This window comes from Boleophthalmus pectinirostris, unplaced genomic scaffold, assembly GCF_026225935.1.
Source record: "Boleophthalmus pectinirostris isolate CB_2022bp ecotype Guang Dong unplaced genomic scaffold, ASM2622593v1 HiC_scaffold_1, whole genome shotgun sequence".
NCBI classification, from domain to species: domain Eukaryota; kingdom Metazoa; phylum Chordata; class Actinopteri; order Gobiiformes; family Gobiidae; genus Boleophthalmus; species Boleophthalmus pectinirostris.
Window position 1 is genome coordinate 21,027,434 of NW_026570970.1, and position 16,064 is coordinate 21,043,497.

Sequence of the window (16,064 nt, forward strand, 5' to 3'; positions counted from 1 at the left end):
CAAATTCACAGAGGGCCAAAATAAAAAACTGGGACTAAGTTGTGGGCCAAACTAAATATATATTTAAATAATTTCAACAACATCTGCATGTTTTCTCTTCTTTTGAGATATGTAATGTTGAGCCTTTTCTTATTAAAATAAATGTTAAATGTAAAATAAATGGCCTAGGCACTGTAGAGAAATGAAATTGAGTGGAGGCACTAGATTGGCTACATTTTGACAACAGACTATGTGAAATAAAACTATACTTAAAAAATAGTATTCACATGAGTAACAGAGCTTCTAACAGAGCAGTGCTTTCAGTTACCTTCACACCCCCAGTGAATACTGATCAAATCAGCTGCAAAGTATAAGTTGATTGAAATATTGTCTGAGCATGTGAGAACATCCCTAGACATAAAATGCAAAGATTTATACTTAGCTTTACTAGTCAGCATTCTTTTATGTTTCCTTACAAAGTACAGCTGTTAGATGGAGTTCTGAGGGAAGTATTTATGATGGTGTCCACTGCAGTCATGTGGAGCTTTGCCAAAGTGGTGAAAGACTGACTCAAATGGACAGTGACCTTTTACGTATGGTTAGTGTCAGCTCTTCTCTCTCTTCTGTCTGTTTTCTCTCTTCTCCAGATCAAAACCACATTGCGTGCATTCCTCCCTGACATTTGGAGCCATTTGTTCGTCAGTGAGTGCAAAATTACACAACTGGGCCTGGCAGCGTAAGAATGTTTGGCTTTTGTGATTTTTTTTCCACCAATGCTCTATACTATAACACCGGAGATCCCTGAAAGCGCGCAAATAATGTCTCATCAAATTCTTGTCAAATCACTTATGCAATGCGTTTGGCACATACTATAAGGAGATGTGACAAAGACAAATTGACATCTACAACACAAGTCCGATTCTCTGTGGCCATGGCAACAAGAGCAAGACATTACTGAGCTTTCCCAGGCCTCCCAGAAAACAGCTATTGTCAGTTTCATAATTATGCTGTTCTCATCAGAGGGTAGCTAATGTTTACCACTACCTGAAATAAAGAAATAAGCCCACAAAAAAAAGTTACATAAAAATACCATTACTAAATTATTTCATTACAGCAGTAGTAGTACCCCTAACTAAATTCTCCACCAATTATTGCTTTCAAAAAGATTAAGAAACTAACTAATTAATTTACAAAACTAACAAATTAATTAACTAATGTAATATAGCTTAATAAGGTTTTATCAAGGGTGTCGAAACAATACCTTAAGCTTTCTGGTGAATTGGCCTACATTATCCTGTATTTATTTTAATAACTATTTTCACTGCTAGTTTTAATTTGTGTATCATTATAACTTAATTAACTAACCGTTTTTACTTGACGCAAACCTATTAATGATAGATATTAGGGTTCTCAGTCTGAATTAAATTGTGGTGGCACTTTAAAACCTCAGATAAAAGTTACAAAAGCTACTAAAAGCTGCTGATTCACAGTATTGACCACCAGTCTATGGCTCTCCACAAGGTCTATGTTTCAATATGCCTTCCATGAAAAAAGTTTGGACTCCCCTGGCTTATATACTATATTTACTTCAGCCGATGTGCACATTCTCTGCTTTTTCATGTGTCTGTGACTGACCTGTCCTCCATTGGTGGTGGAGAAGATCCTCATGGTCCCTCCGCACTGGCGCACATACCAGAGGAACCACAGCGCTGAGATCTCATGGGGCTCTGACGTCACATTCACATTTACAAACAGTTTGGCGAAGCGGCGGGCAGCACTGGAATGAAATAAGTACTAAATAAGTACATATAAAAGGTTATTTCAAATTCCTTTTCCTTTTATCAATATAATTATTGGGTTTAAAAGGTAAAGGATCCTCTGAGTCTGAAGTTTAATGACAGTGTTTAATGCATCACACGATTCTACAGAAATCCCTTGTACTGTACCTGGTCCAGCAAATCTTTTCTATGAGTTGTTGCATAGTCATTTTATCCCACTCCTCGGCGTGTGGGGCTCTCCATGGGGCCTCTATGGGAATCTAAAACACAAGCAAAAAGTCAGAATTCACAGTTGGTTGATATTTTAATTTACTGCAGTTGTGTTTACCTCTTTGCCCATTTCGTCCATTGTCCGGTAGAAGCTGTTGAAGTCCATATAAACAAATGGATTCCATATGGGAGGGATGGAGCCTTTGAATGGGGTGGATTTTCCCTGTCAGTAAAACAGAACATCAGATATTATGCACTTTGTCTAAGGCCACTATTGCTTCCATGATATTGTATCAGCTGATGTCCTGGTTGGGCTTTAACTGGATGTATTAAGACAATTTACTGGCTATTGCTGACCTAAAATGTTTCATAATAGATATACTTTTATTCTTACAAAGCTGTTCAACATTTAAAATGACATAAAATGATGTTTTCAGCTCCTATGCTGATATCTGTTAATATCAGGTATCAATAGATATCAAAAGTCAAAGTATTGATATGGTATTGGAACTGAAACAACTGGATCAGTGCATCACTTAGAAGAAACACAGGTCAGGTTAGGTTAACACACCAATCACACATTTAGTTTGATGATACTGATCTATGATTTTATCTATACAGATAAAACCACACACAGCACCTGTGTGTTCATGACAGACATGTCAGTGAATCATGTCAAGGATTTCCAGATGTTCCCAAATGTTCAACATTATGTAGGCGACAAGATCTACATTTAAAATGGTTGGTGACTATAGACCAGTGTTAAACATTTGAGGACACTGTGCGGCCGTGTGCCTGCTGCAGGAGGACTACCTTAAAGCACAGGGGCGTGCTGTGGGTGCTGTAGCTCTGAACTGGCTGGTACACAACAGGTCTGTCTCCATGGTGACCCCAGTGAAGTGAATACAGTGAGGCAGAGGGGAGGGGCAAGTAGCATCTGTTTCCACATCACCTAACAATATCTGCAGCCTCCAAGGAGAAAGTCCAGAGCTTATGTTACCTCAATATTCTGGAAAGGCCCAGGAGAGGTTTAGACTAGCTAAGATATTTTTACTTTTTTATACTTTGCGCTAGTTTACCTCTAGTGAGTGTCCAAAATCTCACTCCCTAAAATATGGGTTATTTTTTTCTACCCAACTGCAGGGCTAGGGCTGTTGGGTAATTTTTTTTTGGGGGTTATTTTTACAGAGTTGGGTTGTTTTTCTTAACCCAGACACTGCTGTTCTTTCAAAATGGGCTGCCTCATCGAAATGAGCTGCCAACAACCTAAATCAACAGTGGCATCTATCGATTTCACACTACCCCGTCAAAATAAGCTACCTACCGTTTTTCTAGTTAGTACATAAATACCTGCTCAACTAAGTGCACATAGTGTTTTTATTCTGGAGCTGAATATGTCATAGATGAGTCCACTTGATTTGGGTTTCATTTAATATATCTTGTGCTTTATTTATCACAGAGGAAAACATTTGAGCAGAAACATTATATATGTGACCTCTTTCTGTTCTTCCCTCTCACAGTGGAGCAGACTGCAGTGTCCACATCCCTGAGCTCTAGACTCTGTTCTGTCACAAATATAAGTTTTATGTTTAATAATATTATATTTTATGAGATTCTTGTAAAAGAAGTGTCAACAGATGTAGTTTGTCTACATCTCCAAAGCTCAAAATGCCCTGCTCCACCTTGTGATGTCATGAAGCAGTAGTTTTCAAGTTAACAACTACATTTTACTTTTGTTCAGTAGAGACTGGCAATTCGAGGGCTGAAATTATCCAAATGATTCCAGTGAAATTGCAAGGAGTTTAAAAGCACAGTGGAGCACTTCCTGTCTAACCACATGACATCACAATGTGGAACAGAGTATTTTCAGTTTGACAGAAAAACCTAAATATGCAGAGTTTATGTCTTAAACATGTGTGAATGAAACAAAACACAACATCAGGTATGTTTGTGATGAGGAAACAACATTATAACATGGATCAGAAAATAGATATGGGCCCTTTAAGTGTTGAAGTGGCACACCTATAGAAATAAACATGCACATCCTCACTGTGGAGAGGACACGGCTATGGTCTATGAGGGAAGCATTTAATCGTAGTCTGTCCTGTCAGTGATAAGGATAGTGAGTACAGTCTTAATGAATGCAGAGCTGAGAGCTGCAGCTGCCTGTTAGCCAGTAGTTTGCTGATAAGGGAGACCAGCACTGGCCTTTTGGATTACTATCTCCATAGAAAAGCTGATTAGCCACATAGCTCTCGTGAATGCTCCCCTTAATTACACAATTGTTTTAGCACACATCACATGCCAAGTTGCTTTTACTCCTACAACTGTATATAAACTATATAAGTCTGTTGGATGCACTAGCTGTTGTCACCATGTTGCTATTGTTGTTCTTGTCTGAAGTATTCCACAGTATGACATTCACAACATCTTGTTCAAGTACATTCATGTAAAAACCTTGAAAAACACTGTAAACAGATGCACCTCTCCACAGATCTCATGTGTAACTTCCAGGGAAAGCAATAATATAGCCATTGCCACTGAGACATAGCAGCCCATCCACCATAAAAGTTACATAGTGCACCTTTAAATTCAAGTATAGTTGACCAGATGGCTTTAGTGATGATTTACTTTGTGTCTCTGCAAATTCAAAGGTCCTTAAAATACAAACACACAGTATGGATGTCCTTCTCAACTTCTCAACAAAGTAACTTTTATGCCTGACCAGAAAAACAAACAAAAGAGCTGAAAAGGCTTGTTGATCCAGAGATTAGTCCAATTCTGTTTTTACATATTGGAATGGATGGGGAATCACAATGGATGACATTTAGATCCGTTTATCACACTGCAGAACTAAAGACTAAGCTGCATCACTTTAGCTTAATTAATCCGTGTATCATTCGTTCATTCGTTTTTCAATATAAAACCAAAAATAAGAAAACGAAAAAACAACAGTTTTCTTCGTTATTTGTCTCCAAAACCAAAATGAAAAAACGGATAACGATTCGTTTTTTCAGTTTTCGATTTTGTGTTTAAATGAAGAATGGAAAAAAACGGATAACGGCCGTTTCCCGTTTACGTGACTTCCGTGACTGCGATGCCGGACTTTTGCACCGCATACGGACTGAATCAGGACGGATCCAGGTCCGAGACCAGACCGAGACCAGAGCGGGACTGAGACCGGGACCAGACAGGGACCAGAGCGGGACCAGGGCGGACTCCGAGCTTTGACTCCGAGCCTCCACGGGGTCCGAGCCTCAGCTTCGAGCTCCGGCCCTGCCGTGGGCTCTGAGCCTCCGGTCTGGTCCCGGTCTGGTCCTGGTCTTGTCTCGGTCTCTCAGGCCCGCTCTGGTCCCGCTCTGGTCCCGGTCTGGTCCCAGTCTCAGTAGCGCTTTGGTCCCGGTCTGGTCCCGGACCTGGTCCATTTTAACCAAAAGCTCTTAGTTCGATTCATTTTCATTGGTGTGAATGCGTCAGTCGGAGGCTTTGCACCACCTCGGAACCAGCCGCGGTTCTTGAGCGCGGAGGACCAGAGCAGCTCTGTCCCGGTCTCTGTCCCGGTCTCAGTCCCGCTCTGGTCTCGGACCTGGATCAGTCCCGGTTCAGTCCGTATGCGGTGCAAAAGTCCGGCATCGCAGTCACGGAAGTCACGTAAACGGGAAACGGCCGTTATCCGTTTTTTCCATTCTTCATTTAAACACAAAATCGAAAACTGAAAAAACGAATCGTTATCCGTTTTTTCATTTTGGTTTTGGAGACAAATAGCGAAGAAAACTGTTGTTTTTTCGTTTTCTTATTTTTGGTTTTATATTGAAAAACGAATGAACGAATGATACACGGATTTTAATTGATTATAAATGACAAGCAGTGTTGGTGACTGAATACAGTACATATAACAAAATTATGTGTTCTGGATACTAATTTTGAGTAACTGTATTCTGGTACAGTTACTTTTTCATTTGGTGGTATCTAGGGGTGTGTAAAAATATCAAAATGTCGATATATCATATCGTTTAATATGATGATATAATATCAATATCATGGGCTGCTGTAGTGATATATCACCAAGAGCATTTTTTGGTATATTTCACATTATTTCACAATTATTTTATAACAGCACTGCATTTTTGTTGCTTATTTAGAAGAAGGAAACTCGTTTATGCAACACATTTGACATTTTCACTGTTTTGATTATTTAAATGGGTGTGTTTCATATGAACTTTGCACAAGAAGTGGTTTAACAAAGACTTTTAGTATCACAGCCATCATTTAGTCTTTATTTTTTATTGAAGCATACCGAAGTAATTTGAAATATATCATATTGAATTGAAAGTGCACTGTATCGAAGTATCTATCGTATTGGCAACTTCTTAATATGATCTTATCTGACCATGTAATTTAGGCTTCAAACTGCACATTATCAGTGAGAAAAATAGACAGTTTTGTTGTGAGTGCATGTGTGATTTTTCCACCTCCAATTAGTGACAGGAAATGCTTTAAAAACAGAGAAACAAATATAAAGCTGTTTTTAATCTTATGTTACACTATAATTTAAATGAAACAATGTAAAAGTATTTCAAGTTTTCAGAATGAAGTCAGGATTCTGTAACTAAATACATTTTTCAAAGTATTCTTCCTGATCACAATGCCTTGACAACATTTATTGACTTTTGATTAGAAAAAAACTTACATTTCTACAGACTCATTTATGCCACTGAACAGTATCAGGGATATCTGCCACTATTTTCTCCATGCACGCTCAACTCAACAGTATTTTTAGCTGTTGTTAAATCTTAAAGTAGGCCTTCTGCATTGCATGCCCCTATTATTTAGGGTCTGGCAATGATGGACCCCGCTACCATGGAAACGTGCCAATAAGCCGGAGTGGCATGTTAGTCTCTGAGTGGATCTTACAGAGATAGTCGCCAAGGAGACGCCCACACAGGTGCTCCTATGGATACAGATACAGACCCGGGCTGTCACATCAACAGGTCTGCAATTTATTTCATTGACATCCATGTGCGAAATGCTGCATCATAGTTAATAAACTAGGTCAAATCAGTCAGACCAATGTGTGAAGAAATTAATTCTTCAGTGAATCATCTGTACGCCTTTTATTGTAAATGCATTTAATCACACAACCCTCTCCATTTATTCAAAGTAGTTAAGATGATTTCTTTATAAAGTTATTTCATTTTCTTTGCACTACTGGGACATTTTTATAATTTTTTTTTGTCTTCATGAAAGGATTTGAGCCATGACTCATTGCAGATTGAAACTATAGTTCTAAAATGCTAATATGTTTGATTCAGCTGTTTATTTATTGCATTTTTTATAGTTTTTGTGCTCAGGGGCATGAATTTGTTTCAATATTATCTTTTATCGTCTAAATTTTCTTGAGGAATATATTGCTCTTCAAAATTTGTGATCTCCTGTTTTGCAGATCAATCAATTTTCATACTCACTGCACTTATAGCTGTGATGTATATGTTCATGTTGTGAAGAAAATATTCATCATGTCTTTGTATAAAAAGTCTGTGCCAGGCTGTCAGAGACCCAGACCTGTCCATATCTGCTGTAACAAAGAGTAAACCCTTTTTGTATTTTGTAAACTCACCAGTAGGGATTTAACAATAACCAAAATATCGTGATAGTCTATCGTCAAAAGTCTCACAATAATATCATGGGCTGTCATAATATATCGACTTACAAGTTCCTTTGCTTAAATGCATGGTTTCATAGTAGCAACAGTTTATAAACATAGGGGATCCCATGATTCATTTCAGTGCAGACAACATGAAGAAATATGTTTTTTACTTGAATTCTTGAGATTTTGACAGAAATTATTCACACCATAATCTTGTCAAGGTATTTTTAAAGAAAAAAGTGTCATATCTACATTTATATTAGCCTCTTCAAAATATCACAATAAATATTGTACTGTGAGATGCATATCATAACTAGAAAAGCACTCAGAGAGCGCAGACCTCCGCCAAGGACTACCCCCATTTTTTATATAAATTGCGATAAAATCAGTCTTCTGGATCAGATCCGGATCAGCCTTTGGAATATGAAAGAGGATCCCATTGTCCATCCCTGAGTCAAATTTCATGGGGTTTGGTCAATAATTAACCGAGATATTGAGAAACAAAGTTTTTGGCCCCATTTACCACAATGTTAACTAAAATTTTAAAGTGATCCAGAATCCAGGATTTCTTCCGGATCACCCCCAAAATGAAATCAGTTCTTCCTTTTCACATTTCCAACAAATCCTGAAAATTTCATCAAAATCGGTCCATAACTTTTTGAGTTATGTTGCTAACAGACAAACAAACAAACAAACAAACAAACAGACAAACGCCGGCAAAAACATAACCTCCTTGGCGAAGGTAAAAATATTATTCTGAGAGATTTGGATATCATTACATCCCTACTCACCGGGCATCAAAAATTTATTATTATTATGGATTATGTATTTATTGTTATTCTTCAAGAGCAGTGTTGGGAAGGTTACTTTTAAAATGTATTTCCCTACAGATTACAGATGACATACCCCAAAATGTAGTTTGTAATGTAATCCATTAAATTACTTAAAGTGAGTAACGTAATCTGAATACTTTGGATTATCTGATATTGTCATGCTTTTTAAAACTACATGAATGGAGCAACCATATCCTGCAAATTCTTGTTTGTTCTCTTGTCTCCATGAACAGGTAATTGTTTGCTGTAGTGAAGCAAAGACGAGGAAATGTTAACATAAGATCTTTTGTCTGCTTAAAGACAATAAAAGCCCAGTCGTTCCTTAAGCATATTAAAAATATTATTACTAGAGAAATTATTTTTATATGAGATCACCTTAAATTATGTCCACCCTACTGTTAGGTGTCATATTGTTTAGACCTGGTTTTAGTCCTGTTTTAGTCCTGGTTTTAGTCCTGTTTTAATCCTGGTTTTAGTCCTGGGTTTAGTCCTGGTTTTAGTCCTGGTTTAGACTTGGTTTAGTCCTAGTTTAGTCCTGGTTTAGTCCTCCTGGACTGGGTTAGTCCCGGTTTTAGTCTTGGTGTTAGTTCTGGTTTAGAGGTGCACAGGAGGAAGCGCGGTCGACGCAGCGTACGTGAGAAAACGCAGTCCACACGCGGCGCACGGGAGGACAACGGATGACAACGTGATATTTCTTTCTAACATTTTTTTATTATTGTGACAGGCTTAAGCATAAGAACAGCTACCAGAATCTCTCCAGAGTGAGAATAAAGAACACATCTTACTACATTATGACCCCCTGTGCATGGATACAACGTTTAATATATTTTATTAATCATGACACCCTATTATTAAGCAATTAAACAGTGGTTGGTTAAGGGTCAGAAACCTACATGGACCAAATAGAAACTTGAGAATAGGGATAGGCCACAAATGAAATAAACTGTTTTAAGGAGAAAGGAGATCTTCACTAATAAGATACAGTAAGATGGATCTGTCTTTGTTTGTGCACAGACCATTCTTCCTCTGCTTTCAAGTAATCGAATATTGAATTACAGGAATCCCCCAGGCAAAGATTAGTATCATCAGTAGCTAAGACTCAAGAGGGGTTGCTGTAGGTTTAACTCTATATTCTTTTGTAAGGGCATAATGTAAAAAGGATGGATGGAGAATGGAGAATGTCTAGTTCTTGCCATAAAGTAAAAGCTTTGAGGATTATGTGATTAACTTAACAAAACATATTCTAAAGCACTTTTATATATAGACATGTCAGCTCTCCTAACAGACCAAACAAAGGCATATTAGTACTTACGTTGATGTAGTGTACCAGATTTTCACGCTCGTTCACTTTGTAGGTTTGCACGCCGTACTCTTTGGCTAATCTCAGGATCCGGTTCTGCGTTGGACCGACATAAGCTCCGCCCAAATCAACCCACTTCGCGTGCTTATTCTGCAAAAAAGTTCATGTCCATTGTTATAACACTGCTTGGCAAAAGTTACATTTAAAACAATGCTTTTTCTTGACACCTGCACTGTGAAGGTCCGCCCCCCGACGCGATCTCGGGCCTCCAGCACCACAGGGCTCAGGCCACTGGATTTCAACAGCTTTGCGGCACTCAACCCTGCACACAAGCAAAACCAGGACATAAGCCATGCACTTTTACTATACTGTGATAATGTGTCTGCAGTTACAAAGGGCAAAGTTTAAATAAGTTGAAGTAACGGTCAACAGATAAGACTTTCATCAAATCCAAGAACTGACTGAGAAGATGAATGTGTTGCTTTCTAGTTCTTTATCTCTTGTAGACTGTAGGCTGATAATGAACTTGGTGAGCAAAGAGAGGCTCGTATTCTCTTAACCTGACAAAGGAATATGTGTAAACATGCTTAAAAGGAAAAAAATGTGAATATGGATTATAGTTCAGAATTCTTTACATTTAGTTAACATTATAGGTGTACATAAAAGCATACTTAGCTCAAATTTCACTCAGCTGCTATTTGAAAAGATGCACAGAAATAGATCAAGAATTGTACTGTTTCCCAAACTGATTCGTATCTCCTGACCTGCTGATCATGTGAATGGAGGGAGCAGTCGTAGAAAGAGTGAAGCTTTTACAATACAGCTACACAAACACACACAGAAACTACCGTTGCATTGCATACTGTGACCTGGGGCAGCCATAACTTTAATTCAATAAGACACAGCCATGAATACACACACACACACACGCTGTAGATTAGTGTGCAGCATATGGATACGTAGCACTGCTTTATGTCACATAATAATAAATACAGTTGCAACTACAGGGGAAACTATGGGCACAGCAAGAAAATGAAATAAATACATATACGTAATTATTAAAAGGCCAGTTTTCTCATCTGTTTTCTCATACAAACAGACCTGGAGTTGTGATTTGTTTCATTCACACATGTTTAACACACAGACTCTGAGTATTTAGGCTGAGTTCTTCTCTCAAACAGAAAACACACAATACAGGAAGTTCTTCACTGTGTTTTTAAACCCCATACAGCTTCGCTAGAATCATTTGGATGATTTTAATTAACTGCTTTATACTGTCACAACTTTCTGATTATATGACCTAGTGGGACTTCAGATCATGGTACATCTGTGTTCGTGTGTTCATGCTCACAGCCAAAACTCAAACATCTGTGTAAATGTTTTGATAGCCTTCGCTCTACTTCCCCCTCTAACCTCCTCCTGGTCCTCTTAAAAGTTTCTTCTGAAGTCTTACTAAGCTCTACAAATGTTAGAAACATTTGGATAATTTTAGACAGTTTGTATACCTTCTGCCTGACATTGTGTAAGAATACTGCAGCTTGGATGGAGTTAACTGAAACATTTACCAAAATTCAAACATTTACAAAACCCACTTTTCAATAATAAATCATTTGGGAAAGAAATAGCACCATAACAGAGCTTTTTTCAATCACTTTGACACACTTTGACAGGTTTGACATTCTTTGACACAGTTCACACAGACTTGCACACTGGATTTTATGTTATTTTATCGAAATACTTAAACCAAGTTTCAAAAAAATGTGCTGAGAAAAAAACAAACAAACAAACAAACAAAAAACAAACAAACAAAACAGCAACAACTGTAAAGAGATGTACCTCAGGGTTATCGAGCTACATAACTACATAACTGCAGCCTTTGTGATTTGATATCATTTCACATAAAACATAATCATAATAATACATTTTATTTTTACAGCACTTTTCAGGACAATCAAAGATGCTATACAGAACACATATTAAAACAGTCAAAAGAAAAATAATACAGCAAAAAATAATCAGGAAAGAAGACAGAACTGACTCTATCTTACAATGGCCAAAAGCTCCTGCAGTGGTAGAATTAGTGAAAGCATTAGACCAAAGTGGAGCAGCCTCACAAATCTTGCTGTTAAATTGATGCCATTACCTGTGCTCCTCTCAAAGGTCAGCCTGTCTCTGAAAACAAAGAGTCTGTGCCTGTATCTGTGTTTACGCCCAGAGCCATAGAGCCACAGAGGCCTCCTGTTAGCAAACAGCTTTCATCTACAAATGGACTAATTAGGCAATATTGTCTATCTGTCTAAAAAGAAAGGAACAGAGCCCATTTATATAAGTATAGTATAAACTAAAAAAGGAAACAATGAGCTCTTCTTGGAACAAGAGACAGTGGCCAGTATTTCAGCCCATGGAGTACAAAGGTGACAATGTGTGAAACCAACGCAACTCGAGGTCACATGAGGTGAAGAAAGAACTTTATAACTCTGCTGTTAACATTAAAAGGCCCATATTACATTATTTTCTGATCTGTGTTATAATGCTTCATTGTTTTAAAACTCTGTACACCCTCACTAGAATCATTTGGATAATTTCAGCCCTGGAGTAAAGGTAAAAGGTGTTAATGTGAAGCTACTGGTTCAGGGGGGCCAGAACATTTTGAGCTTTGGATATGTAGACAAAGTAATAATGCAGGATTACTCACACGTGTGAATAAAACAAAACACAACTCTGGATATATTTTTGAGGAGGTAACAACAATTTAACATGGCTAAAAGCTCACAAGAGTCAATTTAGCATAATATAGGACCTTTAAGAAATTACATGATTTCACTATTGATAGAAGAAAAATATTACCATATTCTTAATATTACACTGTAATAATTGACATTACACCGTCAAAGCTGTATTCTAATTTTCCCTCTTTGAAAGTTCTTCTACGGTGACTGAGAAAAGGGCAGTCTGCTGTGGCCAAACAATTTCAAAATCACATCAAACATCAAAAAAAAAAAGAAGAAAAAAAAGAAAAAGAAAGACATCAAAACACTGTCAAAATAACATTTTCACAAGCCTTAAAGCATGAAATATCTCTCTGTCCTTGTATTCAAATAACATTTTTTTGTTGTCATGCGTTTAGCCCTTGTTTTTCCTCTGCTGACTGCCCCCCACCTCCTCAGCTCCTGAGGGCAGATGACCTAAATGGCTGGTCAAAGTGAGATATTTTGAGACAGTTGTAGTTTGGTAGCAGGTTTTATGAAGGACTCAATATGCAGCATGGCAGTGTGCACCACTTTTGCGCTGACAGCATATGCTTGAATGGCCACATCACAAGACACACTTCGTTTCATCCTTGGGGTGAGAAAATTAGTGGAGACAGGGGGTTACCTTGACGACGAGGCAAAGCTGTTTGGCAGAACTAACTGCATTTGTGTGAACAAGGCTTCTGCTAAATCTCTCTGGGCTCTGTTTATGGCCTGCTAATTTGACATTCATTATCTATAAACAAACAAGACTTCACTAAAACATGTAAACAGTATGGACTACAGGGAAGCATCTGCACACCATTTACATTATAACAGTATTACAGTTTGTATGTGGACCTGGCAAAACCACAGATTATGTAATAGACAATGTATATACAATATCAGATATTTTAGCAGTCATTTAGCATGATCTGTAGCTAAATAAAAAAAAAGATCTATCTAATCTATTGAAAGAGCCATAAACAGTGCCGCATTAACTGTGTTATAGTTGTCTGGTCCAGATTCACTTTGTGGACAGATAAAGTTCTTTTAAATAGTTCAATCATTAATCTATGTCTGAACAAATCAGGCAAGTGATGATGTATTACTGTGATTCTTTTGTCAAAGATGGGGGTTATGTCGGAACATGTCAAGATAATGCACCACGTCTTACCTATTGTTGGATACAGATGGAGATAAAACATAGACAAGACAAAGTAGACAAGACAAATATTTCGAATCTTGTTATTCTTAAGCCATGCACGCACCCTAAAATTAATATTAACAATGTGCTAAATTTAGCCACCATTTGCTTTGTCGAAAAACATTTAGTAGAATTTTTTATTTATTTATTTTTTTAAACTTTTTTTTTACTCTATAATTCTATATTATCATCAAATTAATACCAACCAAGTATCTTCTTCAGGGCTTTATATTGTATTGAAATCACCGCCAAACTCAGGCTCAATTATGTGGGGTGTCCAAACTTTTGACTGGTAGTGTACATTAAATATGACTGAATTCTGAAAATATATTTGATACACAATGTCTGTACTTCTATCTATACGACAGATTTGCCTTTTCAGAGACGGCCCTGTTGCTACACTGGTGATGACATTTCATTTGCTTTGAATCCTGTGGTGAGTGTGTGTGCTGTGAGTGACATCTCCACAAAATGGCTGTTTCCCAAAGAACACAAACAAAAAATCCAATAGTACCTGAGTGACAAGCGGGCCACTCCAATCAGGTCGTGTGCTGCTCCATATTGATCCGCCGCCTGAGACATTTATAAGATACGCCACAATCACATTTACTGCCCCTCTTCACAGCTCCCAGACACTGATTGGCTGTTTAGAGGCAACAGACCCAGAAAAATATTGACAAACTATTACCTGGACGCAGATAAGCCATAGCGGACAGTATTATTAACACTTAACCAGGTTCAATATTGGACTGGAAAAATGAAAAGATAACATTGTTTTATGAGAAATATTGGATCTGATGTGATTCCCCAGTCATTTAGTCAGCTGTGATGTGTGGACTTTGGTTAGAGGTCATTTAATCTTTTTTAGTCAGCCTTGTTTGTACGGCAAATATGGAAAAGAAAAGGGACATGTATATTCTCAGGATATTTTTGCCTGTGTTCAAGATTTTTTAAGTTTTTCAGAATTAAATTGTGATTGATTGTTTTGCTGTGTATGTTAAATAAACTTTTTTTTTTTAGTTTATTTAATTTGAATTATTTTGTGGCAAATTGTGCTGGAGCAAGAGAGATGGAGGAGATGCTATTACCTTGCATGTTTTTCAAAGTGGTGTGAGAAAAAGTTCTTGTTCTTTCCAAACACAAGGGCATGGGTAATGGCCTGCAAATGCCATAACTCATGCCAAAACAAGCATACAAAAGCAGAGCCGGATCCCTAATGAACGAACCAGAGCCAGACCCCTAACGAACCAGAAACACATACTTGTCGGCATAGCAACCAGGTGTCACATACAAAAGTAGTTACATTGACAACACGTTAACAGTTAGACCTACAAAAAACAAACAAACAAAAGGTGCCAACTCTGAACTACACACAAATATCAGATCATTACAGTATTTTTAGCAATAAAAACAACACGTGTAATTGAAAAAATACAAGATAGATAAGTGATACCATTGAGCCCTGCAGTTGTCATCACAGTCCCACACCGGCACACACCTCTGTCCCATCTGGACAGAGCAGCTGAGGTCACAGGACAATTCCCACAGAAACTAGCCGCCTCTGACAAAATTAACAAATTTTATCGCAGTTTCAGACATTTGTGGATTATTGTTGTGCACCAGGATGTACACAGTATCAAGTTTAGATGAAAAAGAAAAAGTTAGATTTACAATGTTCAAGACTGATGGTAGAAGTGGATTTCTGCAGCTAATCAATAATAAAAACACTAATTAAGCTATGAATGTATTTTTAAACCAATATTGTTTTTTGTTTTAATGATTCAACCACTGTTTCATGATTCAAAAAGTGTACATTTGTGTATTACCGATTAGCATTTTTGTCTATTAATTAGGCAATTTGAAGGGAAACAATCTCAAAATGCTTTTTGTTAAACACTGTTCATTTGCTTAACGTTAATTGACTGCTTAGAAATGTTGATTGTAGAAAAGAAATTAATAAATAAAAACACAAACAAAATTTTAATCAATGCTGTTACGTAGGCTACAACATCTACACATTTAGTTAGAGCACATTGCTTTTATGCTATTTTATCAACTTCACATCATTTAACATCATTCACATCAGTATCAGTAAACGTTATACGTACAGAGCTTTATAATAAAGTCTATTTTTCACAAACATCTCCAGGGACCGTTTTTGATGATATAAGAAGGTAAAAGGTAAACCAGATCTCCAGAGTTAAGGATTAATTTTAAGATAAATCACTGCCTGCAATTTCATTTAATAACAAATAAACTTCAAAAAGTGAACTCTGTGGCAAGTTACACAATGAAGCTTAAGATGACATTTATTTGGTCTCCTTGTTCAAGAACATTATGATTAAAGGGACAGTCCAGAATTTTGGACATAGGGCCTCATT

General features: G+C 37.4%; 1 protein-coding gene across 1 annotated transcript in view; it reads right to left on the reverse strand.

The window, feature by feature from the left end:
* Positions 1 to 16,064, reverse strand: part of mao (monoamine oxidase) — a 29,232-nt gene that overhangs the window by 9,019 nt on the left and 4,149 nt on the right. The window contains exons 2-6 of the mRNA XM_020936203.2: positions 9,975 to 10,069; positions 9,760 to 9,897; positions 2,086 to 2,190; positions 1,926 to 2,017; positions 1,615 to 1,756 (exon numbers count right to left, since the gene is read on the reverse strand). Coding sequence (XP_020791862.1) covers positions 1,615 to 1,756; positions 1,926 to 2,017; positions 2,086 to 2,190; positions 9,760 to 9,897; positions 9,975 to 10,069 — 572 coding nt within the window. The remainder of the gene's footprint in view (positions 1 to 1,614; positions 1,757 to 1,925; positions 2,018 to 2,085; positions 2,191 to 9,759; positions 9,898 to 9,974; positions 10,070 to 16,064) is intronic.